Raw genomic sequence first — 24,914 nt, forward strand, 5'->3', positions numbered from 1 at the left:
ATCAAAGATGCTGGCCAAATACTCATTTCTTTGTAAGTGTGGCTTTTTGTCACAAGTACACACACACACACACACACAGATTAATGTCTGATGGGGCATCAAAAGATGCTTCCATGAATAATGAAAGGAATGTAAATTAAAACCATATATCATTTTCTGTCTCTCAGATGGGCACACATTAAGGAGATTGATAATCCTAGTGAAAAGACACTATTGGTTGAAGCCTTAATATTCTCCCCTGAGAGAAGTTTGGCAATTTTTATCAAAATTTAAAATGCTTGTTTTCTGTGACCTAAGAATACTTTAAAGATAATAATATCTAAGTTTCTTGTTAAGAATGATTTATTTAAATATTTTTTTATGTTTATTCATTTTTGAAACACAGAGACAGAGCACAAACAAGGTTGGGGCAGAGAGAGATGGGGACATAGAATCAGAAGCAGGCTCCAGGCTCTGAGCTGTCAGCACAGAGCCCAACGCAGGTCTCAAACTCATGAACCATGAGATCATGACCTGAGCTGAAGTCGGACACTCAACCAACTGAGCCACCCAGGTGCCCCAAGAATGATTTATTTAAAAAGATATCTAAAATATATTGTTAACTTTTAAAAACAGGTTATAGAACAAAATTTATAATACAGTCCCATTTTTATTTCATTTTATTTATTTTATTATTTTTAAAAAATATTTACTTTTGAGAGAGAGAGAGAGAGAGAGAGAGCATGAGCAGGGAGGTGCAGAGAGAGAGGGAGACACAGAATCTGAAGCAGGCTCCAGGCTCTGAGCTGTCAGCACAGAGCCTGATGTGGGGCTTGAACCCATGAACCGTGAGATCATAACCTGAGCCAAAGTCGGATGCTCAACCAGCTGAGCCACCCACGCGCCCTTCCTTCAGCTTCCTTTAAATACCTCCTTAGTTTTGTTTTTTGTGTTTTTTGTGACTCCTAAGGGAACTTTTAAAAAATGGTACCAAACTCCTTTGCCTTTCTCTTACATGGATGGTATCCTGCCCTGCTTTCCAGTGTCTCCCACAAAGTCGGGAGGCTTTTGTTTCTTAAGTTAGGCCTGAATTGGGGATGTTGATCAACTCTAATCAAGGACATCGGCCAACCTGCCAGAACCGAAAATACAACAAACAAAACTAATTCATCTAGCATCTTGCACTTTTTTAAAATGTTTATTTTTGAGAGAGACAGAGACAGAGACAGAGCATGAGTGGGGTTGGGGGGCAGAGACAGAGGGAGACACAGAATCTGGAGCAGGCTCCAGGCTCCGGACTGTCAGCACAGAGCCCGATGCAGGTGTGCACCAACAAACACTGATGTAATCCCTCTAAAACATGCCCAAAGGAAAAGACGGTGAAGGATAGCCCTCATAATAGGAAGAACGGGGAACCTTGTTCAGCAAGCGTTTCTCAGGAACCACTGTGATTCGGGATCACAGTGGCTTGTGGCCTTGTCTCTTTCCGGTGTTTCTGAGTGTTTGTTTTTGTGTTTCTTTGGGGGAGAGGCTGGGGGAGGAGTCATCAGAGTAAGACAAATAGATAGTTAGAGGGCCTTGTTTTGTAGTCTCTCTGATACCTGGAATTGTCAAGTGACTTCACAGGACACAGCAGGTAGTGGATGCTGGAGGCAACAGGAAACAGGGCGCTTTTCTGGTTTTTAATGCATTTACGGTTCTGGTCCCAGACTTGTGACCTGGCAGGAGCCAGCCCTGAAATGGGTGGATTCAACCAGCATACACATTTAAAACATATTCAGTGTTTTAAAATAATAACATTTAAAAATATTAAATGCAGTTAGGCGGGGCATGCTCTCCGGTTTGATTCTAGGCTGAACTTTTGGTCTCTTGTTAGGGACTCCTAACACCACACTCCCTCACACCCACCTTCTCATCTTTTGTTTCGTTTGCATTTACCCTCCTGGCCCTTTCTGAGGTTGGGAGAGAAACCAGATTCTAGTGAGAAAAATAATGCCATTTACTTAACAATCTAGACACCTTACCCAGCTAAATTCCAGGGCTTTCTTCTCCTTTGTTCCCTACCAGCAGTAATTTAAAAGGAAATAATTAACAACAACAGTAACAAAAATCTCCACACCTGCAACTAGCTGCAAAGAACTTGATTTATAATCAAGTGTTTTTATTTTATACAAGAATTGTTAGATGATCCAAAAGTAGAAGTGATGACTTTTGCCCAAAGCCATGAAAATAAGTCTGGCAGAGGGAAAATTTGCCTCCCCTGAAAGAGGCTGATAGAGTTCGCTCTCGTTAGATCAAGGGAACCTTGAGATTTTCTGTCCCATTCTTTACCACTTCCGGCCTCACAGGCAAGCACCCACTGGGGAAAATGGGCAAGGAATTCAGCATATCCTTATTTAGTCGGGCTGGAACGATAGGTTCTCTCTCTCAAAACAGAATCGTGTGACTGGACGAAAGCCCTGGTTATTGTCTGATAGGAAGAAGTGAGGAAGTCTAGACCAGAACTGGGAATCATTCAGAACGTATCTTTCATTAATGAATTTCCTTGAATTATATACTGTATTGAAAGCCTATTTGGAACATCATGTTTCTGTTCACCAACCATTGAAGGAAATCCCCAACTTTCTTACAGGGAAAATACTTTGAAATCCAGTTCAGTCCAGGTGGGGAACCAGATGGTGGAAAGATCTCCAACTTCCTTCTGGAAAAATCCAGGGTGGTGATGAGGAACCCCGGAGAGAGGAGTTTTCACATATTTTACCAGGTTTTCCTTTATATTTTTTCTTTCCTATTTCCTTATTCCTTCTGCACATTAAAAAGATTTTTTTTTTCTCTCAGATCTCAGGTTTAGACAATCTAGTCTGTCAAGCCAAGGAGTATTTATTACTATAGTATGTATAAGTCAATGTGCAAAAAATTATGAGAATGTCCCTACCCGCAAAGAGAGTAAGTTCTTGAGGAGAGATGACAAAAATTTCCCAAAAGTTAAATATTCAAGACAGTGTTAATATCACTTCAAAACAAAAGTAGGAGTGCTGGGTTCTTTGCCAGACAGGAATTCACGCAGGGAGCTATGGCTGAGATGCTAAGGAGAGTTATTGAGGGCACATAGGGGAACGTGGTGGGGAGGCTGCTTGGGCAAGTCAGGTGGCCTGAACAAAACTGTGGAGGTGATGGCCGGGCCTCAACCAGGTAGGTGGCAAGGGTGGAAGTCTCCCGGAGGGGAGCTATCAGAGGAAAGACTAAGGATCTTTAACCCCAGGTCATGAAGTGTTGACTTGGGTGCCCAGAACAGCCACAGAGTCTGGTGCTAAAGCAGTGTGCAGGGTGCTTTTAGATTGTGTTCCAAGGTTTCAGGAATCCTCAGATTCAACTACTTTAAAAAAAAATGTTTTTAAGTATTTAAGAAATATAATGATACCCAAAACAATTTCTTTATGTATGGGCTTATATATTAGCATATACATTGGGGGCCCAGCTCAGAATTTCTTCGAAGAAAGACCTGCGGCTCTTTTTTGTGTTAGTTTTACTTTGTTATCGTTTGAAGATCGCTGGTTTAGAAGGAAGTTAAACTGTGTTGGGAGCTCAGACACCGTCTTTTCAATTCGACAGCTGTCTCAGATGATGGCACTTCATTCTTCCAGGTGGCTGGCGCGTGATGAGGAAGTAGATTCTGCGACTTGCAGAAGTTCAGAGGCAAGGAAAGGCTTACGGCAAAGAGCAGCACGTGTCTGTAGATGGGAGAGACTTGAGAAGGGGGGTGAAGATGCAAATGAAGGGCAGTGTGGTGTGAATGGGGGGGAGAAACAGAAGGGGAAAACTAGGAAGGGGGTGACACAAAGCTCTTTTGAGGAGACGGAGGAAAGCTAAGGGACCCTGATGTTATGGGTGACCTAGAACTTATCTGTAATGGACGTGAGGTTCCATCCTCTCGGGTTGTGGAGCTGAGAGGACATGTTGAGGAACCTGACCAAGATGCAGAAGTGTGGCTGGGCTATCTCTGTTTTCCTAAATCCTGCAGGGTTGGAGCTGGCAGTTGCTGGAGTCAGCTTGCACGGGCCGTGTGCCTCTCCCCCCACTTCCTCCTTCAGTGGTATTTTCTTGGGAGTTTGAAATCAGTCGTGGTAGTATTCACACCATGACATTCGGCAAACACTACACATCCATTTTTCTCCCCTAGAGTTGATTATTGAATATTTTTCTAGCACACCACGGATGGGAGCCCTTTAAGAGGGTCTTGCTCAGACCTAAGGCAAGGGTCAGAGATGGAACAGAAAGCTGTGGGACAGCGCACTGGTTAGGAGGTTTCAGAATGGCAGGGAGCGGGACCCGGGGCTGCTGTTTTCTCTGCATCCTGCAGAGAGAAGCATAGAGGGGCCGCCGCACTTTATAAAGCCATAAGCAAGTTGAGTAGGAATGAAATAATTACAATCTGGCTTCTCTTCCACTCTTCTGAGGGTCTTGCGAGCGCCGCACTGTGGTTCTCTTTATTGGACAAGGGGAAATTCTCAGCTCTTGCGGGTCTTACCAGAGTTGAGAATTAGAACTTGCAGAGATGATCTGGGGCTACTGCAAGGGGAGCAGCTATCCTGAAACCCATCATTTTAGAAGGCGGGGTCAGAAAGTGCACACTACCTGGACTCGGGAGTGCTGCCTCTGGTGCCTCTGGGTGGTGGGCCACACTACAGCCCTACAGCGCCCCCCCCCCCCCCCCGCCCCGCTTCCTCTTGCTCCAGCTCATCGAGGGTGCCTCTGAAGAGCAGAAACACAGCCTCGGCATCACCAGCATGGACTACTACTGCTACCTGAACCTCTCTGGGTCCTACCAGGTGGATGACATTGACGACAGGCGGGAATTTCAGGAAACGCTGGTAAGTGCTGGCACGGGGCCAGGCAGGATGGACTCTCCGGACCCAGTGTTGCCTGTGCTAGAAAGGGCAGGGAGGGTGAACCAAGCAGAGAGCAGCATGGAATTTCCACCTCATTCTGCCGTAAGCATTGCATTTCCTTAAACGCGCTTAAGCACCATTTGATAGCCATGTGCCCAGGTGCCAGAGGACCACTTAATAAGTTGAAATGGATAAAAAACGTGAATTCCTCATTCCCCTCCCCCGGCAGGTGCTCTGATGAATTGGTAAGCACTGTTGCAGGTAATAGATTTACCATCCCTGTTTGCCTAGAGCTTATGCAGTTGCTGAGCTGTTTCCTCAGACAGGTGAAGCAAAGACCACCCTTCTGATCTTTTCCAACACCTTCAGGGGCTGGTCCAGTGCTCTCCCTTCACCCCTGCACTGAACGGTCAGAGGGCGACCCTCTAACTCCATGTCCTTCACTCTGCGTGCATGTTGTGATACGAAGTATGAAATTAGCTACCTCATCGAGGGGTCACGTCTTCAGGGAAACAAGTTAATAAGTCAATCTAGAACTTTCTGGAGCTGGGGTGTTCACCCAAAAGAACCTCAAAGAACCACACCACCTCTGCCTTTTGAGTCAGCTTTCTGCCAGGCCCATCCCTCAGCCCAGACCCAGGCGCAAGAAGGGGACCCCAACAGGGCAAGTCGGGGTGCAGTTGGAGGGGAGCTGTTTGGAGGGGGCAGGCTGCTCAGGCAGGTGCAGGAATGAAGACAGCATCAAGGGGCCAGATGACCTCAAAGGAGCTGGGAGAAGAAATGCAGATGAGAGGCCTGCATTGGTCCTAGCGTATTGTTCTCTTAGGACTCCGATAAATAAGTCTTGGCATTTTGGCTGTTTTTACTTAATTTAACAAACCTGAGAAGCAAAACTTTTCTAACAACGCTTTTATTTGATTTGCTGGAGATTCATAATCAAGATCCTTTCGCAAGTACAGTCTATGCTCAGCCCTCCTGGTGAGGCGAAAGGTCTCCAAGGTCTCCTTGGAGTAGCTGGAAAGGGGACATTGGTGCCCTTGGAGAGAGGCGGGTGGCATCAAGGGCTCCACAGGAGACAAGGACAGGTTGGTGACTGTGGGGTATAGCTGCTGCTCCCTGTATCTTTGCTCCTGGAGCTCTCCTGCCCTTACCCCCGGGGGATCATGTACTGGATCTAAAGACAGAACTGCCTTTCCAACGCGACTCAGACTTCTCACGTGAGTGTGTCGGTCAGTGACGGTGACCTACAAGGCCTTCCAGCTGCCACTGCCAGCCAAGCCCCGTTTGACTCTACACAGCTCAATCTCAGCTCTGGCTTCTTTATCACATGCTTACAAAGCTGGCGACCAGCTCATCTGGATCATTTCTCTTTTCTCTCCCAGCACGCGATGAACGTGATCGGGATCTTCGCCGAGGAGCAGACGCTGGTCCTACAGATAGTGGCAGGGGTCCTCCACCTGGGGAACATCAGCTTCAAGGAAGTTGGCAATTATGCGGCTGTGGAGAGTGAGGAGTGTGAGTAGCTCCGGCATTGGACGGCGGTTGAATGTGGGTGAACAATCAGTTAGCTTCCGTCAGAAGCTGCCTGCCGTTTTCCTTTTGCTAAGGTGTCAGCCGAGGATTTAGGGAAAAGATGAGGAGTCTTGTGTCCTGCTGAGACAGAGCAAATGGGCTTAAGAGAGTCTGGGCCTCTCCTGTGCACCTGCCCTCCTCACCATGTCCCACACCAGTAGACCATTCATGAGATTATTTCCGTTTCAGTTTACCATCACCCTTGGGGGAGTCTGGCAGAATTTTACATCTAGGTTTAAAACCAAAGTGAGATTTTAATGAAGATTAGAGTTAATAGCTAAATAACCCAAAAGATTTGTCTCCTAATAACTGGCTTTGAGGGTCTACCTCCACCTAAAGGTCCCAAAGAGCAAATGATCAGGTATATGTCAATAAGGAAAGCTCACAGATTGAGCTCACCTGTGGGTTGGCTTAGATTGGATTCTGAAAACAGGGGGGAAAAAAGCAGGGGGCAGGGGCATTGGCTGTTGTGTCGATATTCCTGAGATCATCTTTCACGGTCACCTCTGTGGTAGTCAGAAGCCTGAAGACCTGAATGATCGTGTGTACTCTTTGAGAAGTCGGTCCCTCCCACAGGGATACGTTATTGGTTGTGCATGCCACAGTTGGCCACAAGCACCGTGTTGGGTGACTTCAGCCTCTGAGGCATCAGCTGGCTCTCCAGGCAGCTCTCAGAACCCACACAGCCGTCAGCCACCCAGGAGGACATTTCTTCCTTTCTCAGCATTCTTCCAGGGAGATAAATTTAGATGCTTAGCAATAAATAGTATCCCACTCATTGCTGACAACGCAGGGAGGCTATTTCCATTCCAAATAAGGTCCTTGTTTTATATCTTTGTTTTCTTTTGTGATAAAAGAGGGAAGTTCTGCTGACTTCTGATGTCTATCCGATAAAGAGAAAGATGAATCATGTTGACCAGGAAAGGGAGCGGGGTAGAAAACAGTAAATATATGGGTGTGCATAAAGTCTAGAAACAGGACCTAATAACAATATTTCTAGACTTACGTATGTTTTCCATCACATTTAACAAATGTGCATATGTATCCAGGAGGGTCATTAACACTTGTCCTTTTAACATTGACAGTGTGGTTGCTGGGGAAGTAGACTGAATTTCTCTTTCTTGGATAGTACACTCTTTTATCACTTCTTTATGCTGGAGAACAAAACCACTCTGTCACAGCAAGCATGCCCCCGTATGCTTGAGCCAAGAAATGGTTCATTGCACATTGATGTCCGGAGGAAGTAGCCTCCTCAGCCAACTGGGCAAGGCCCAGGATTGGCAACCAACTGCCTTGACATGTGCCCTGATTGGAGGCGGTGGAGTGACAGAGATCAGGAAAGGCTGTGCTTGAGACCGAAGAGATCTAACAAAGAATTGGGCCCTCCTTCTGATAATTTGTTTCCTGCTCAGTTGGTATACCTTTCTTCACAGGAGTCATTACCTCAGTACAGTGCTCTCACCTACCCTTCTGCTCATCCACTTGTTCCCTTCTCTTGAGGGGACCGTGGTTTCCAGTCTCTTGTATTCCTTTCAGAGCAACTGCACTTGGCCATTCTTCTTCTCACTTTTGTGCATTAATGGGAGCATTAAACGTAATGTTCTACAGTTGCTTGTTCACTTATTATATCCTGAAGATTATTCTGTCCATTAAGGAGCTTCATCCTTTTTAGCTGCATAGTATTCGGTTGTTTGGCTACGTATACTTTTATTGAATCAGGCATCTGTTGGTGGGTGTGAAGGTGGTTTTAGAACTGATGCTATTACAGTACTGAAGGAACACATTAAAGTGAATAACTCATGTTTGAGTCTATCTCATGGAATAAATTTTTAGAGGGAAGTGTTAGCCCGTGTTCTTATAGCAGAAGAAAGCAGACATTCTCCAGCTATTATAGTAAAAAATGGTAAGATTCCTTACCTAATAAAGCAAAACAGCCATCAGGGATGACAGATTTTGCTGTTAACCTGACCTTAGACCAATGGAGCTATAGAATTTCCTGAGTCAGACCTTTACACTGCTGAGAAGTCAAACAAACCTCACGTTAGGCACATGTGTGTCTGTCATAACCTCTATAGTAAGATGACATACTTTTGGAAACAAGTCTTCCTTCAAAGACAATCACCTTTGAATTTTGTTGAAAGAAAAAAATTACTATGTAAAAACTACCTGAAGTACTAAGGGACAGCCCCGCTCCTTTTACCAATGGATTAGAAAGCACAGTAATCACTAAATTCTACACCTGAAACTAATATTACACTGTATATTAACTAACTGGAATTTAAATAAAAACTTGGGATAGAAAAAAAGAGAGAGCAGAGAACTTCACCACCAAAGACAGACCACATGTACCTTGCCATTTCTTTTGTATTTGTAAAACAGAATTTTGTTTTGCTACATCTTTTTAGTTCATCTTCTCTGTACTTTAGATGTAAACAGAAAAATTAAATCGAACTTTGGTTTACACTTGAATGCAATAAGAGAACTCTATTTTCATTATCAAAATGCGTTGAAACATTGCTTCCTAGCAGGTTCTTTTATGTTCTACATAACTCTGATGAACATTACCGGGGTTATTATCAGCTTTTTGAAATTAATCGATGCCTCCGCCCTCCTTCCCTCCCCACAGCCTCCAAGCTTCTGCACTGGGGCTCTTCTCCAGCCACACCTGCACACACCCTCATGGAAATTCACAGCCCAAAGGCAGTCAATATGAGCAGCCCTGTGATTTCAGCACCAGGGCAGGCCTCTGAAGAAAATACAAGGCCATAAAAGCTTGTATTTGAAAAACATGGCATGGATTCTTTTCAAAGCAAGTACTAGATTTCCTCTCCCTAAGCTTGTGGCTCTGATTCTTGGCCAGATTCCATGCCTTGTTTTTCAAGTGCCTGTGGTCCGTCACTCCTGTCTTCTTCTAATAGAAGCAGTGGAAGACACAGAAGTTAGCATGTCTCTTTTTCAGTCTCAGATAAGGACCCGAGGACTTAGCCCCTAGTGTTGTATTTGTTTAGTTGAGATCATAGAGATAAGGGCGTAAACATTTTTACCAAGCATTTGAATTGTGTCCCTATTTTAGCATGGTTAGGGGCTTGGGAAAAGCCCATATTTACAGGATATACAAATAGAAGCTAATTATTCATTGTATCAAGGTATTCACTGCATAGTTACCATAAACAGTGAGGGGCCATTGCTAATAATATCCACTTTATTAAGTGATGCGTGTATGTGCCTAACTGCCTGGCAATGGTGATAATAACCCACATTGTAGCTTCGCCTTAGTAAAGTCCTCTTCTATGTCACTTCGGTAAATGTCTCTTGGTTCTCACACCAACACTGCACATGTCCAGTCTGAGTTATTATGGACATCTTATGTTCTTGCTCTGTGCAAAGGTAAGTTTCACTTTAGTGGAAGACACATCCAGGTTCTTTTTTTTTTTATTTCTTTTTTTTTTAATTTTATTTTATATTTTTTAAAATTTATACCCAAATTAGTTAGCATATAGTACAACAATGATTTCAGGAGTAGATTCCTTAGTGCCCCTTACCCATTTAGCCCATCCCCCCTCCCACAACCCCTCCAGTAGCCCTCAGTTTGTTTTCCATATTTAAGAGTATTTTCTGTTTTGTCCCCCTCCCTGTTTTTATATTATTTTTGTTTCCCTTCCCTTATGTTCATCTGTTTTGTCTCTTAAAGTCATCATATGAGTGAAGTCATATGATTTTTGTCTTTCCCTGACTAATTTCACTTAGCATAATGCCCTCCAGTTCCATCCACGTAGTTGGAAATGGCAAGATTTCATTCTTTTTGATTGCCAAGTAATACTCCATTGTATATATATACCATATCTCCTTTATCTATTCATCCGTCGATGGACATCTGGGCTCTTTCCATACTTTGGCTATTGCTGATAGTGCTGCTATAAACATGGGGGTGCATGTGTCCCTTTGAAACAGCACACCTGTATCCCATGAATAAATGCCTATTCGTGCAATTGCTGGGTCGTAGGGTAGTTCTATTTTTAGTTTTTTGAGGAACCTCCATACTATTTTCCAGAGTGGCTGCACCAGCTTGCATTCCCAAGACACATCCAGATTCTTAAACATATGTGCTAACATTAAAACCAAACTAAAGGAAATGGCCATTGGCAAATGAGTGCACTTGATCTTGTTCACGTGCCCTTTGTAAAAGGAAGCCCTTCTACTAGTCAGAGCACTTCTGTGGAACGCTAGCATAGATAATAAATACCTTGTTCTGGCATTACACTTCTTCAAAATGCATTCACTGACTTAATATCATTGGAAGGTATATACTGAAAATGTCAGCCCGTTCATTCTAACACCATCTGTGAAATTCAGATTATCCTTTATTGGGAGGCTTGTGATTTTTGAGCATTATCATGAAGTCTTTGACAAAAATCCTTTTATCAGAAACTTTTGATACAGTTTTATGCAGAAAAAGAAGACTGCTACCCAGGTTTAGAGTTTGGATTTGTGTCCATGTAAATCTTTCATTCATACTGCAAAAAATCTGAGCATTCTTTCATGACCCAGCATGGTGTCACTTATTCACATTACCGTGTTTTGAGCAGAAATCAAGAAAATCCATTTATATCATGAGCCCTCCTCTTGGCAAGTTCCATGGCTTAAAATAAGTTACTAAGCCATCCATTCAGCTCTTCTATTCGAAGACCAAAACTGTGTTACTACATGTCCTTAGGATGGGATGGGTGTGCTGTGACATGAATAACACCGATGCTCTCCATTTCGCTCCAGACACGTCTCTCAGAGAAATCTTACAAACCACCCCCTCCCACACACAAGAAGCCATCCAGGCCCCCTTTGACTCCAGGCCAAATTTCATACACCATTCAAGGACCTCCCCTGTGGGAATTCACCCCGACCTTGTAATCACCTACCTTAACTTTCAGCTGTAGCCAATGTTGGGCCCTTTGCTGTACCTTGACCCGTGTGTCCTAACTCACTGCTTCCACACCTGTGCATGTCCCATTGCCCTCCCCTCGCCTCTCTCTTCCTCTGCTTCTGTGCAAATCCTGTTCATCCTTTTTTAAAAAAAATTATTTTGAGAGAGAGAGTTTGTGACCCAGGGGGTGGGGTGGGGGGGAAGGGGAGATGGGAGTGGGTAGAGAGAGGAAGACAGAATCCTAAGGAGGCTCTGTGTTGTCAGCGCAAAGCCCGATGCAGGGATCGATCCCATGAACCATGAGGTCATGACCTGAACTGAAATCAAGAGTCAGGTGCTTAACTGACTGAGCCACCCAGATGCCCCAATCCTGTTCATCCTTTAAGGCCCCACCCAAATCCCACATCTTCCTTGACTACCCCAGCAAGTTGTAACAGCTTCCTGTTCTCAATTCCTCTAGGACTTTATTGTCTGCCTGTATTACATATTCAGCTTTTAGTAAGCTTCTGAATTTGGTACAGTGTCCAGGCCTCAACTAGATGGGTCTTCAAGATTTTTTAATATTTTGTGTTCTGTCCTCTCTAGTAACACTACATGTGGTAAGCATTCAGTAAATATCTGATTGCTTGTAATTGTTAGTTCCATGATACCAGGTGCTTCAACATTTTTGGGAATGATGCTATGAAAACACCATACCAGAAAGGAAGAAAACAATTTTTGGAGCCAAAGAAATGTCTCTTGATTTAGTTCCTTCCGGGCTGCCTTGCTGCAAGCTTGGAAAGATGTCCATTTTAGGCATTTAACTGGGATCTCAGTAGGGGAGATTGGTTCGCCATCCTTCTTGGATCACTGATTTGTATCATTGGAAGTTTCAGTCATCATAGGAATTGACTCATGTAATAGAACAATTGAGAAAAACAAAGTGGATGGATGTGTGTGGGACTGCTGATAAGCAGTCTTCAGTAGAGTGAAAGTTTTGGGGGGCCAATGATGGTGTCTTGTATGTGCACATGTGTACCCATGCACACACACACACACACACACACACACACAAATGCCTGCACATGTTTGTGAAGTGAATTGTTAAAATTCTGAAAGAAATCATGCTTTATTTTGTTTTCTATAGTTTTGGCTTTTCCTGCATATCTCCTGGGGATAAACCAGGACCGGTTGAAAGAGAAGCTCACAAGCCGGCAGATGGATAGTAAGTGGGGAGGCAAGTCGGAGTCCATCCACGTGACCCTCAACGTGGAGCAGGCCTGTTACACCAGGGATGCACTTGCGAAGGCCCTGCACGCCCGGGTCTTTGATTTCTTGGTAGATGTAAGTAATCACAAGTTCACATTTTAGCTATAAAAATCACTAAGGGCTTTGTTTTCATGTTTTAGCTTATTCCTTATAACCATTATAATGCTTACTCCTCTGTTATCCTTTTACCATGGGATCATTGAATCCCAGTTTTACTTCTAGAATTGCCCAGCAAGATGCTAATATGGTAACAGCTTCTTCTGGACAAAATACTCAGTAAAGCCAGAACTATAGAACAGAAAAAGGGGAGACCCGTGGTCATGAAACTTTGTTGACTTTCGAGCCTAAAACTTTAGAATACTGTATTTGTTAAATATTGCTATGTTACACATCAGCCCAAAATTAGTGGCTTAAAACAATAAGCATTTATTCTGTCACAGTTGCTGCAGGAAGTGACTTAGCTTGGTGATTCTGATTCAGGGACGAGGCTAAAGTCAAGATCTTGACCGGAGCTACTAGTCTTCCATCTAGAGTTGGAAGATCTACTTCCAAGATGGTACATTCCTATGGCTGTTGGCAAGATGACTCACATCCCTGCTACATGAGCCTTCTTTGGGGATGTTTGAAGATTGTCACAACATGGCAGTTGGTTCCCCCCAGAATGAGTGATCTAAGAGAGAGAATAAGGAAGAAGCCAGAAATCTTTTAATTTGTAACCTTGGACTGAAATATTGACACCCTGCCGTACTCTATTCATTAGAAGCAAGTCACTAAGTACAGCCCACAGTTAAGGGGAGGAGAATTAGGTTCTACCTTTTGAAGGGAAACATGTCAAAGACTTTAGATATATTTTAGAACTATCACAGGCTGTTTTTATAATGGCATAATCACATATACTTCTATCTATCTATCTATCTATCTATCTATCTATCTATCTATCTATCACAGATTCTGAAAATTAGTCTTTCAGAAGTATAGAACTGCCAGTGACAGTCTCTTAATCACCATAGCCTCTAAATGGTAGAATAGTAATAGCAAACACTTACATAGCCCTTACTATGTGCCAGATGCCATTCTAAGTATTTTAGAAAAAATAACTCACGTCATTCTTACAGCAACCATGTGACTGGGGTATTATTATCCTATTTTACAGATAACTTGGGCACAGAGACGCTAAGGAACTTCCCCAAAGTCACGCTACTATTAAGTGACAAATCCAGGAACTATACCCAAGTGATTTGACAGTGTTCTAGCTATATTCTGCTTCTCTGTCTTTTATATATTAAAGCTAGAAAGAACCCTAGGGGGACCCTAGTCAAAGAACAACAATATGCCCATTAGATCCAAACAGTTTGTGTTTGAATCCAGCCACCACCTATATGGCTTAAAGTGTGGTTAGGTGTGGTTAGGGTTGAGTAGGGCAGGGCAGGATAGGGTAATTATTCTGTGTACTTCTTGTGGAAGGTCAGGGTCATACTAAACATTAGTCATGCTTTTTACTTGTCCAGACTCCTCATTTTATTGACAAGGGAATCTTAAGCCTAAGTACTAGTGCATCTGCCCAAGGCCATTCAGCAAGAGAGTGGTGCAGAATTGACCATAGAACCCACATCTCTTGTCTCTTTATTCAGTGTGCCTTCCAGTGCTAGACTTACCACCTTATTTCCTTTTTGCCTGCCCTTTATGTTTTGTGTGGTGAAAGCAGACGGATGCCCCATGTAATTCGAGCGGACATTTACTGGGCATTGACCATGTGCCAGGCACTGGGCTAAGTGTTGTGTGTCATTACCCATTAGCTCACAGAAGATTCCACATCATTTTTTTGGCCTGGAAAACACATCTGTTGCTTCCATATTCATCCAGGTGTTCACCACCTCCAGGAACCTTTCTCCTGTGCTCCTCCCTGCCCTGCAGCCCTCCCCACGCCCCTAGAACCTGCACCCACCCTCTCTTGTTAAGTCTAGCCATTGGCTTGCGCATCCCTTCTCACAGTGATCCAGAACACTAGGCCTAGATCCCTAGACCCTGCCTTTAGCCCATGGCAGGCTTAGGGATTCTAATGTTACCGCCATTGTTGGGAAAATTGTAGCAAGAATTAATGGAAACACATGGAAAGCACTGAGCAAAGCCTGCCACGGGTGAATGGTAAATACACAGAGGCTCCTTTTATTATTATCACTTTAATAATAATCACTGGCATTATTATCTGTAGCTGGCTCACCCTCTCTATAAGCTCCTGGGAACAGAGATTGTCTCTGCCTTGATATCCCCCCTCCCCCCTCACTCCATGCTGTGTTACGGAAGCATTAAATGGCTCCTGAACAGGATCAACAGAAATAATATTTATGGATATTGTCTTATTGGTTTTTTATATGAAATAGGTTTGACTTTAATCATCCAAGAAGACATTTTCTTCCAGTTCTCTAGACTTCCTGAGAAAAACTAAGTGCCAGAAGTTAATGGCTTTCATCATTAAGCAACAGTAGCTTTTTTGCATCCTGGTGGTTTCCCAGAGTACTTGACCTTGCACCAAGACTCTTTTTTTAAGCTGCAAATCACCTCTCGTCTTGCCATCCTGTTTCCAGCAGGCAGTAGAATTTGCTGTGTACAGTCTTGCTTTCCTTTCCCGCATGCATGTCCCTTTCTAATAGGAAAGAAAAGTTAATTGCCATGCTGGTTACTTTCTCGTAGTCCATCAACAAAGCAATGGAGAAGGACCATGAAGAATACAACATTGGTGTCCTGGACATCTATGGCTTTGAAATATTCCAGGTAAGACCATTTTGAATATCTGGGGCCCCGGGAGGGTGATGCATTTCATCTGGCTTGAAATAAAGAATTCTAGGTAATGGGGGGGGAAAAAAAACCCACTGCAGTTCATTTTTGCCTCTGTACGTTCTTCATGTACCTTTACTGAATTAGTTTCCCCTAAATATAAACTATGTTGCTGTCTACTGATGCCTCCAACATTTCTGTTAAGAGTTTTCACCCTGAAACATTTCACTAAATCGCTTAAGAAATGACTTCATAATGATTTTGCAGTAACAATTACATGCAAGTAACCTTTTTTTTTTCTAGAAAAATGGCTTTGAGCAGTTTTGTATCAATTTTGTTAATGAAAAATTACAGCAGATTTTTATTGAACTGACATTAAAGGCAGAACAGGTAAGCAGTCGCTCTTGTTTCATCTGATTTCTAACTTGTTTCGTTTAAAAGGCATAAATGTCTCTCTTTTCTTACTAGATTCAACTTTTAGCCTTGTATTAGGAAACGTACTTAATAAAGTCAGACAGAAAAACCATATGCCATTGTGACATTTTAGTCTATGAATTGTAAACACCATCTGCTACAGTTTCTTTCTCCTTTAAGCAAATGATGTTGTGAAATTGGACTTCTTACTGGCTGCTTTTACTACTCTGACTCATTGACCGAGTGGAAAATGGAAACCCAGTTCCAACCCCAATTGTCTATGGCATGGACTGTGTTCCAAAGGAAAAACTTGATTTTCTCAGATCCGCTCGACTCCCAATCTTCCTTAAATACAGACAAAGCTGGTGTTTTTCATTCTAATGTGAAGTAACATGTCTTACTTATAGTTTCTCCTCAAAGTTCCATGCAGGTTCGCTTTTAATCTGGATACCATGTTGTTCTGGATTTCGAGGATAGCTGTAACCAAGTACCGTCAACAGAGTGGCTTAAAACAACAGACGTCACTTCTCTCATAGTTCAGAAAGCTTGAGTCTGAAACCCGAGGGTCACTAGGACCAGACTCCTTCCTTGCCTCTTCCAGCTTCTGTGGCTCCTGGTGTCTCTGTCCTATGTCAGCAACTCCAGTCTCTGCCTCTCCCTTCACATGCTCTTTCCCTCTCTGTGTCCCTCTTCGCCCAAATCTCCCTCTCCTTTCTCTTGTAAAGACACCCGTCACTGGAGTAAGGGACCACCCTAACTCCAGAATGATTTCATTTTCAAGATCCTTAGCTAATTATATCACAAAGATCCTATTTCCAAACCTCGTATTTTGAAGTTTTAGGCGGACATGAAATCTCGGGGGACACATGCAACCTGCTGCACATATGAATGGTTGTTTGGGGGGACATTAAGTCATGGAAGCGACCAGTGGTTTCCACATAAACCCCTGCCCTGGTGTTGTAGCCTTCCACCACGCCAGAGCAGCTAGAGCAGAACAGCCAGGGGAAGGCGTGGTAGGGCTGAGACCGGATGAAGTAGGCAGAGGCTAGATCATACAGGAATGTTGTAGGGCGCGGTGGAAGCTTCAGATTTTATAGTAAGTATGACGGGAAACCCTGGGGGAGTTTTGAGCAGAGAGTGACCTGGTCTGCTTTGTGATTTTGAAAAGATTACTTAGGCTCTATAGACTTCTAGAGTGAGATGAGGGGAAGGCAAACAGGAGTGGAAGTTGAGGGGCGCCTGGGTGACTCAGTTGGTTAAGTGTTCAACTATGATCTCATGGTTTGTGAGTTCGAGCCCCTCATCGGGCTCTGCGCTGACAGCTCAGAAGCTGGATCCTGCTTTGGATTCTGTGTCTCCCTCTGTCTCTGCCCCACCCCTGCTCAGGCTCTGTCTCTCTCTTTCTCTCTCTCTCAAAAGTAAACATTGGGGGGAAAAAAAGGAGTGCAAGTTTAAAAACCAGTTAAGAGACTGGGAAAGAAATGATGGGGGTGTAGATGATGATAGCAGTAGAGGTGGTAGAACAGTGAGAGGTGGTCCAATTCGATATGTATTTTAGAAAGAGAGTCAATGTCACGTGCTCAAAATAATTAGCAATGAGCTAAGAAGGAAAGAGGAATGAAGGATGATTTCTTGATTTCTACCCTTGTTGCTTGAATCATAGGGCCAATGGTGAGGCTATATACTGAAGAGTAAGACTAGGAGAACAGTTGGTTGGCAATGGTGGGGAAATGCAGAATCAGAACTCCACTGAACAAGTTACATTTGTAAGGCTTGTGACACATCTGAACACAGACTCTAATATAAATGTCATGACCCTGGAACTCGGTGGGGAGGTCTAGACCAGAGAAATAAATTTGGGGGTCATTAGCCTCCAGGTGCTATTTAAAACTGTGGGATTGATTAAAATCCTCTGGAGAAGCAGGGCTGAGAATAGAGGAAGGGCTGAAAGATGGAGCCCAGGGTCTCCCCATCATATGAAGATCTGGAAAGAAGCTAACAAAGCAAGACTGGTGAAGAAGGAGGGAAACCAGGAGAATGGGGTGGTGCTCATCAAGTTAAGTGAGCAGCAGGCTTAAGTGAGGGACGAGCCCTTGAGTATCTAAAGACTAATCTGTACTGCTGTTCGTAGGTTAAATTCAAAGAGATAATTTTGTAACTTGACCTATGGGTTAAGCCATATTAAATTGCTATTGTTTGTATATCAAAAATGATAGTGTGGTAATAAATTTCATATGGTTCAAACTAAATATAAAAATTACTAGCATAGGGCACCTGCCTGGCTCAGTCAGTAGAGCATGTGACTCTTGATCTCTGGGTCGTGAGGTAGACCCCTGTGTTAGGCATGGAGTTTACTTACAAAAAAAAAAAAAAAAAATTACCAAGCAATGAAATGTCCCTTTTCTATCCCTCTTAGAAAAATAAAGAAAATTCCCATTGTATGTTGAAGGGCATTCAAATTTCTCTTTCATGGTGACCTGTGTGCCTTTGATAGTCATCTGGGTTGACCTCCAACTAGCCTTCACCGGGTAGTAATGTAAATTCTCGCTTTCTGTCCCTCAGGAAGAGTATGTTCAGGAGGGAATAAGATGGACACCCATTGAGTACTTTAATAACAAAATCGTGTGTGACCTCATAGAGAACAAAGTTGTAAGTATCAGTCTGCTGTGTCCCTTCACTGCACACAGGTTTACGTCGAGTAGGTTTCTGTTCTCTGTGTCATTGTTTTAGGATGGGGGAAGTGACAACTCTGATTTGCAGAGAATGTTTACAATTACATCAATTTTGTGTATAGACTTATGTGTAGTAATACCAACATGTATATATGAATAGAATGTCAATATACAATTGGAAGTTTTTACTGACTTCTGAGAGGAGACAGTGAGAACTAACGTGGATGGCATAGGGTATGAAGAGACATAAAATTGGCCCTGCCTTCTGACCATTTATACATCTTCACCAAGAGAAAACAACAAAGATGTAGGCAGAGATCTCCACAGTACTGTTTTGTTTTGGTTTGGTTTTTATAAAAGTCCAAAACGGGAAACCGTAAAAACATCCGAAGACAATTCAGTCGTTGAATAAACTATAGCATAGCAGAGCAGCAAAATATAGCCATTAAAATATTAAGTATGAAGACTGTGTAAAACATGAAGACTGTTTATAAACCAGTGCTGTGTGAAAAAAAAAGTCACACATAGAATGTGTACAGTCTGTAACTGTGTCAACCATGCCTCTGTGGGTAACAGGCTGAAAGTGAATATTAAGAAATGAATTAAGGTCAAAGGAAAATGTTTTCATTTTTCTTTTGGGTTTTGAAAATCAACTTAGTACAAATAGGAGTCAGCAGATAGTGATCTGTGTATGACTCTGAATAGAACTTTGGGAAGTTAAGCAATTTTTTTTTTTTTTTTTACATGGACTTTCCTCCATCTTTAGACCTAAGTGGCAACTCCCATTTGGGATTATTAATGGCATTTTTGCTCAGAGGGAAAGACTGATTTTCAAGATGGTATCTTGAGTCTAGGGAACTATTTCCTTGCTCAAGAAAAGACCCCATAAGCCACGGAACTGGGGCTTTAAACAGTCACTGAATTGGGACTTTGTCTTCTTGGTACCACCAGAACCCTCCTGGGATCATGAGCATCCTGGACGACGTGTGTGCCACGATGCATGCAGTGGGGGAGGGGGCGGACCAGACCCTGCTGCAGAAACTTCAGATGCAGATTGGGAATCACGAGCACTTCAACAGCTGGAACCAAGGCTTCATTATTCACCATTATGCTGGGAAGGTATGTCCAGAGAGCAAGGGTCCCATGGGAAAGGAGAAGTTACCCTTCCCAACACCTACCTTAATGTTTTAAGCCTTTGGGTCTGTGATCTGTTTTCTCATGAGCCAACTGATAACAATATCCCTAGAGTTTCACCTGCTTCACTGTATTTTATTCACTCAGCATTCATTCATTCATTCATTCATTCAACAGCATGGGACATATGAAGTATGTGCAAAGGCAGTACAAAGGATTGTATACACTACTGCATGTTTTTAAATCGTGAATCACCCTGCTGAAGGAATGGATTTGTGTCTTGCCTCTTGCTGCAGTCACAAGCCTGTATCCCTGATCTGTAAATAAGGCTTGCTTTTGATGTTGGTTCTCATAAGACGCATGGTCATCAGGTGCCTGCTGGTTACCAGGCTTTGTCTAGGTGCCAGTGATACAAAGTAAGTTGAGGTCATGATATTTAGAGTCTTCTAGTCCTATGGAAAATCCACTGGTCTCACCTTTCACCCATCTAATTTCTTGTTCACCAGGGTCCCTGAGCATGATTTTTTGGCTGAATTGATCTAATTGTGACACCATTTGTAGAAAAAAATTGCACTCAGATGACGTGCTCCATTGCAATGGATTAATGAGCAAAAGGAGTTTTATTTTATTCTGTTGTAGTGAAAATTTAGGGAAAGAATTCAGTTTATTACTTAGATACTCCCATGGCTTCACTGAAGAAGGGCTATGTGATCGTGGTAGCTGACGTCCTGGTCATAGATCATCTGAGCCATGTAGGCAGCGGATTACATCCATCAGCATCCACAGACCATCACCACCTAAGTCAGCTAACAAGTTAAATAAAACATGCACAGCCTTAATGTGACAGTTCATGATGAAATCCCAATTGTACATCTGGAAATATTCACACTCTGGTAAGAATAGCCGTGCCAACTTGGATTTTTTTGTTCAATGAAATACTTACAGGATAAAATTAGATTTCTTTCTGTTCTTGGCCAGGTATCTTATGACATGGATGGCTTTTGTGAAAGGAACCGTGACGTGCTGTTTATGGATCTGATCGAGCTTATGCAGAGCAGTGAGCTGTAAGTGTGTTTTACCTTACCTGACATGGGATGTAGGTTTGATAAAATTTTCAATATTTAAGAAAAAGCTTGTGGCAGTTAGTGGTCAGCACTTTGTTCCTTTCAGCTCATTGGACAATTTGGTTTTTCAAAATAACTTTTCCTCTCCAATCCCATGTACCCCTAACACTTTCTGCCTCCCAATTCCATGTGTTGTGTGCATGCCTTCAGGGCCCCTAGCTTCGTCATTTTCAGTAGTATTATCAGGGAGAGGTGGCTATCCTGGGGTTGGGTTGGGATGGCCATTTCTGACTGTCTAAGAAGGGAACATTCTGCTTCTCTGATACTTTGCCCTTAGAATATCATCCCAAGAATTTTCCATGGTCACTCAATTTTTTTAATGGCTAATGGCTTTGCAGGATGTGAGATAACGTGTCCCTGAAGCACTTGGGAAATGGTTCAAGAAACTAGGGAGGGGCAGCTCAAAAGGGATTGCCTCAGAGATTTAACTCCAGAGACCCTGTCTAAGCTATAGGAGTAGGAGCAGTAGGGGCCTCCATTTCCCTTATGACGTTCAGGAGCTCCCAGGACCAGCCCTGCTATGTCCTTCCCTCCCCTCTTCCCTGCAAAGTTTCCCAAGACCTTAGGTAATGGATATAAAGAATAATTTACACGGTCAGGCCCATATAAGCCAGGCAAGCACAATATTGCGCAGTCTTCCAGCTTTTCCAACTTTTAGAGTGACCTCCAAATAATAGCTGCCCTTTTAGTTCCTGTTACTTGAACTGTTGTAATATCAAGGTTAACTTCCTTAGTTAACAGCCCCAAGTCTGCTCATTTTCTAAGAAAACCAAGCATGCTTTTCAGGCTTTGGCCAGAAGTTGTTCTTCTCCAGTTAGTTCTCTTCCCCCCACGCCCATACCCTGGCCCTCATCTCCCCATGATCTCTCCATGCTGAAGTTCCCTGAAGCCCCCAACTTTGGAGATTCTGAATTTGTTTTCATTTGAAAACACATAAAATCGATTTGCTCCTGTTAAAAAGTCAGGTAAACCACAAGTTCTGCCTTGTGGGTTTTATGACAGTCAGGTGCAGACATGCTTTCAGATTTTTTTTTTTTCATTATTAAAATTCATGACAACTTGGAGAGCTATTGACGCTTCCATGTAAAACTCCTGTCCTATAGACACAGTCTATTGTTTATTAAACACACTGGCTTCAAAAATCTATAATCATGTCTGATCAAGTTAAAAGTAGATTGTTGGGAGACTTCCTAGAAAATTCGAGACAGCCCAAAAGCCATTTAGGAGGAATTGAACTTGGTGTCAGATTGCTGGTTTACATGGGTGACTTTATTCGGTCCTTCACCACATACTGATTGAGCACCTGCTGTGTACCAGGCTGTGTTCTAGACACCAGGGGCAATGAGGTGACACTGTCCCTGCCCTGTGTCCTGGTGAGGCAGGTATTTGAACAAAGGCAGCTCGATTAGACGGACTAATGAAAATATACTCAACTGGCAAAGAATTGGTGAGTTCCTATCACTCCACATAAAATTACTCCTACTTAAAATAAGTTTTTCAAGGTTTTTTGCAGGGGCAAGGGGGAGGTGCGGTGTACTAATGGCATCGAGTAGGCAAAGGTCACTGATGCTGCAAAACGTCCTACATTGCGTAGGGCAGCATAACCCTCCCCGCCCCAAGAAAGAATTATCCAGCCCTGAATCCTGGTATCAATAGCGCCGAGGTGGAGAAACCCTGCTTTCAATCAAAGCAGAATCTGTGGGGCCCCTGGGTGGCTCAGTTAGTTAAGCGTCTGACTTCGGCTCAGGTCATGATCTTGTGGTGCGTGAGTTCAAGGCCCGTGTCGGGCTCTGTGTTGACAGCTCAGAGCCTGTAGCCTGCTTCGGATTCTGTGTCTCCCTCTCTCTCTCTCTCTCTCTCTGCCCCTGCCCTGCTCATGCTCTGTCGCTCTCGCTTGCAAAAATAAATAAAAATTAAAAAAAAAAAAAAGCAGAATCTGCACTGGAACCCAAAAATTCGTACACTTTCCTGAGCCCTGGTCTATCTTGGTAAATCGGTACCAGTCCTCTCTGTGTGTCCTCTTGCCAAGGTGTACCTCTGTTCTAGTTAGCAGGCAAACTCAAAATGCAGAGTTTTTAATTTAATTTTTCAGGCTTAGACACTAAGATGCTTCTATCTTAGAATTCTTTCTCCGTTTCTTCTGTTCACTGCCTATTTCCCGGGTCACACCTTGATGGCTCGTGCTTTGAGTCAGATGGTCTTTCTGGATCCAAGGTTATGTGCTTCCGGACAGCCCTCTTCCCCATCCTCTACAGAAGCAGGCTTTTGTCCCCCCGAGGTACCCAGTGATTGCTAACCCCTTCTCTTTCTCCTTTTTCAGACCTTTTATAAAGTCTTTATTTCCGGAAAATCTGCAAGCTGACAAGAAAGGGCGCCCAACTACTGCCGGAAGCAAAATAAAGGTTTGTTCTATTTGGGGAAGTTTATAGATTCCTATAAGAGGCAGGGATTTCTAGGAGTCAGAAACTGCACCCTTGGGCCAGGATGAGGTCAGTGAGATATAACAGAATGGTCACAGAAGATGCGCAGAAGTAATGTTGCTGCTTGAAAAAAAGTGATGGATATTAAGTACCCCATAGCTTCATAGTCAGCAGATGCTAATCAGCTACTTTCTAAGAGGAAGTGGCTTTAAACAGAATCTGGAAGAATACACATTAAACTATCAGAGAAGATTTTATGATTGAGAGCCACATTCTGGATTTAAAAAAAAAATTTTTTTTAATGTTTATTTATTCTTGAGAGAGAGACAGAGCCTGAGCAGGAGAGGGGCAGAGAGACAGGAAGCATAGAATCCGAATCAGGTTCCAGGTTCTGAGCTTTCAGCACAGAGCCCAGAGTGGGGCTCAAACTCACGGGCCGGGCTGCAAGGTCATGACCTGAGCAAAGTCGGACACTTAACTGACTGAGCCACCCAGGCGCCCCCCAAATTCTGTATTTCGATGACTGTTTTCCAGACTGGACCCCAATACTTGCCAATTATGGAACTTCACGTACCTGAAATTCTGCTGGGTGTTATGGGGGCAACTTATGCCCTCAGTGGATCTTGCAGGCCCCTCCTTCTGCAAATTACAGGCACATCTGACCCCGTGGTGTCTTAACATCAGGAGTTCTTAAGGTGTTTTGGGGGAGCCCCTGTGGAGAGTGCACTGTATCATCTGAGCCTTTGTATGATGAAATTCATTGTCCCTAATTACACTCTGAATTTAAAGGTTGTGTCAAACACACTTAATCATGTCATTCTTTGAGAAAGTCACTAAACTATTTTTTTAAAAATCAGTTAGCGGCGCCCGGGTGGCTCAGTCGGTTAAGTGTCGGTTCAGCTCAGGTCATGATCTCGCGGTTTGTGGGTTCGAGCCCCATATCGGGCTCTGTGCTGACAGCTCAGAGCCTGGAGCCTGCTTCGGATTCTGTGTCTCCTCCTCTCTCTGCCCCTCCCATACTCATGCTCTGTCTCTCCCTGTCTGTCAATAATAAATAAACATTAAAAAAAAATTTTTTTTAAGTATCAGTTAAATACCACCACAGTTTTATAATCAATAGGATCATCAAATGATGAACAGCAGGGCTCTGGGGGGGGGTCCATTGCCTGTGTTGAAATCCCAGCTCTGGCTTTTACTAGCTTGTGTTTGCCAGCAAATTACCTAAACTCTCAGTGCATCATTTGCTTTATCTGTAAGATGGGGATCTTTGTACCTATGTCAAGGCGGGGTTGTGATATTAAATTCAGTAATCTGTCTAAGGCATTTAGTACACTACCTGAAACATCATAAGCACAAAATGTATCTGATCGGCTACACTGCTCCTTCAGTGCCCTCCTTAGGCCCCGTGCTTATTCATCTCTGCTTCATTCTTAGTGAACTCCTAGATGTGCCTGTTTATGCCTCCTCCCTGGCTCTGTGTATCCAAATCCTGCTCATCCTTCTCACAGTGCCCTCAACAACCCCAGCCTGATGGAAACGATGGTTGTTGTCAGTTCTGGTCGTTGGCTTTCTTTCCTGAGTGTTTCTTGTATGGAAGCCTGCCTCCCCAGCCCCTGAGGGCAAGAACACTGCCTGGAATAAAGGAAATGATTTTTAAAACCTCACAGCTTAATGAGAAGATTCTAGTCAAGAGAAGACTTCCGGTTTAGAGAAGGATGTCAGGTGCAAGCTGGGTTTTGAACTAAAGGATAGAGTCCTCTCAGACTAGG

At 43.3% G+C, this 24,914-nt stretch overlaps 1 protein-coding gene across 1 annotated transcript in view; it reads left to right on the forward strand.

The window, feature by feature from the left end:
• The window catches only part of MYO1E (myosin IE), a 211,906-nt gene that overhangs the window by 119,906 nt on the left and 67,086 nt on the right, over window positions 1-24,914 (forward strand). Inside the window, exons 7-16 of the mRNA XM_027067382.2 lie at window positions 2,612-2,743; window positions 4,716-4,850; window positions 6,251-6,383; window positions 12,485-12,681; window positions 15,298-15,378; window positions 15,685-15,771; window positions 18,358-18,444; window positions 19,419-19,586; window positions 20,580-20,665; window positions 23,046-23,127. Of these exons, the coding sequence (XP_026923183.1) occupies window positions 2,612-2,743; window positions 4,716-4,850; window positions 6,251-6,383; window positions 12,485-12,681; window positions 15,298-15,378; window positions 15,685-15,771; window positions 18,358-18,444; window positions 19,419-19,586; window positions 20,580-20,665; window positions 23,046-23,127 (1,188 nt within the window). The remainder of the gene's footprint in view (window positions 1-2,611; window positions 2,744-4,715; window positions 4,851-6,250; window positions 6,384-12,484; window positions 12,682-15,297; window positions 15,379-15,684; window positions 15,772-18,357; window positions 18,445-19,418; window positions 19,587-20,579; window positions 20,666-23,045; window positions 23,128-24,914) is intronic.

Source organism: Acinonyx jubatus, chromosome B3 (assembly GCF_027475565.1).
Source record: "Acinonyx jubatus isolate Ajub_Pintada_27869175 chromosome B3, VMU_Ajub_asm_v1.0, whole genome shotgun sequence".
Classification (NCBI taxonomy): Eukaryota; Metazoa; Chordata; class Mammalia; order Carnivora; family Felidae; genus Acinonyx; species Acinonyx jubatus.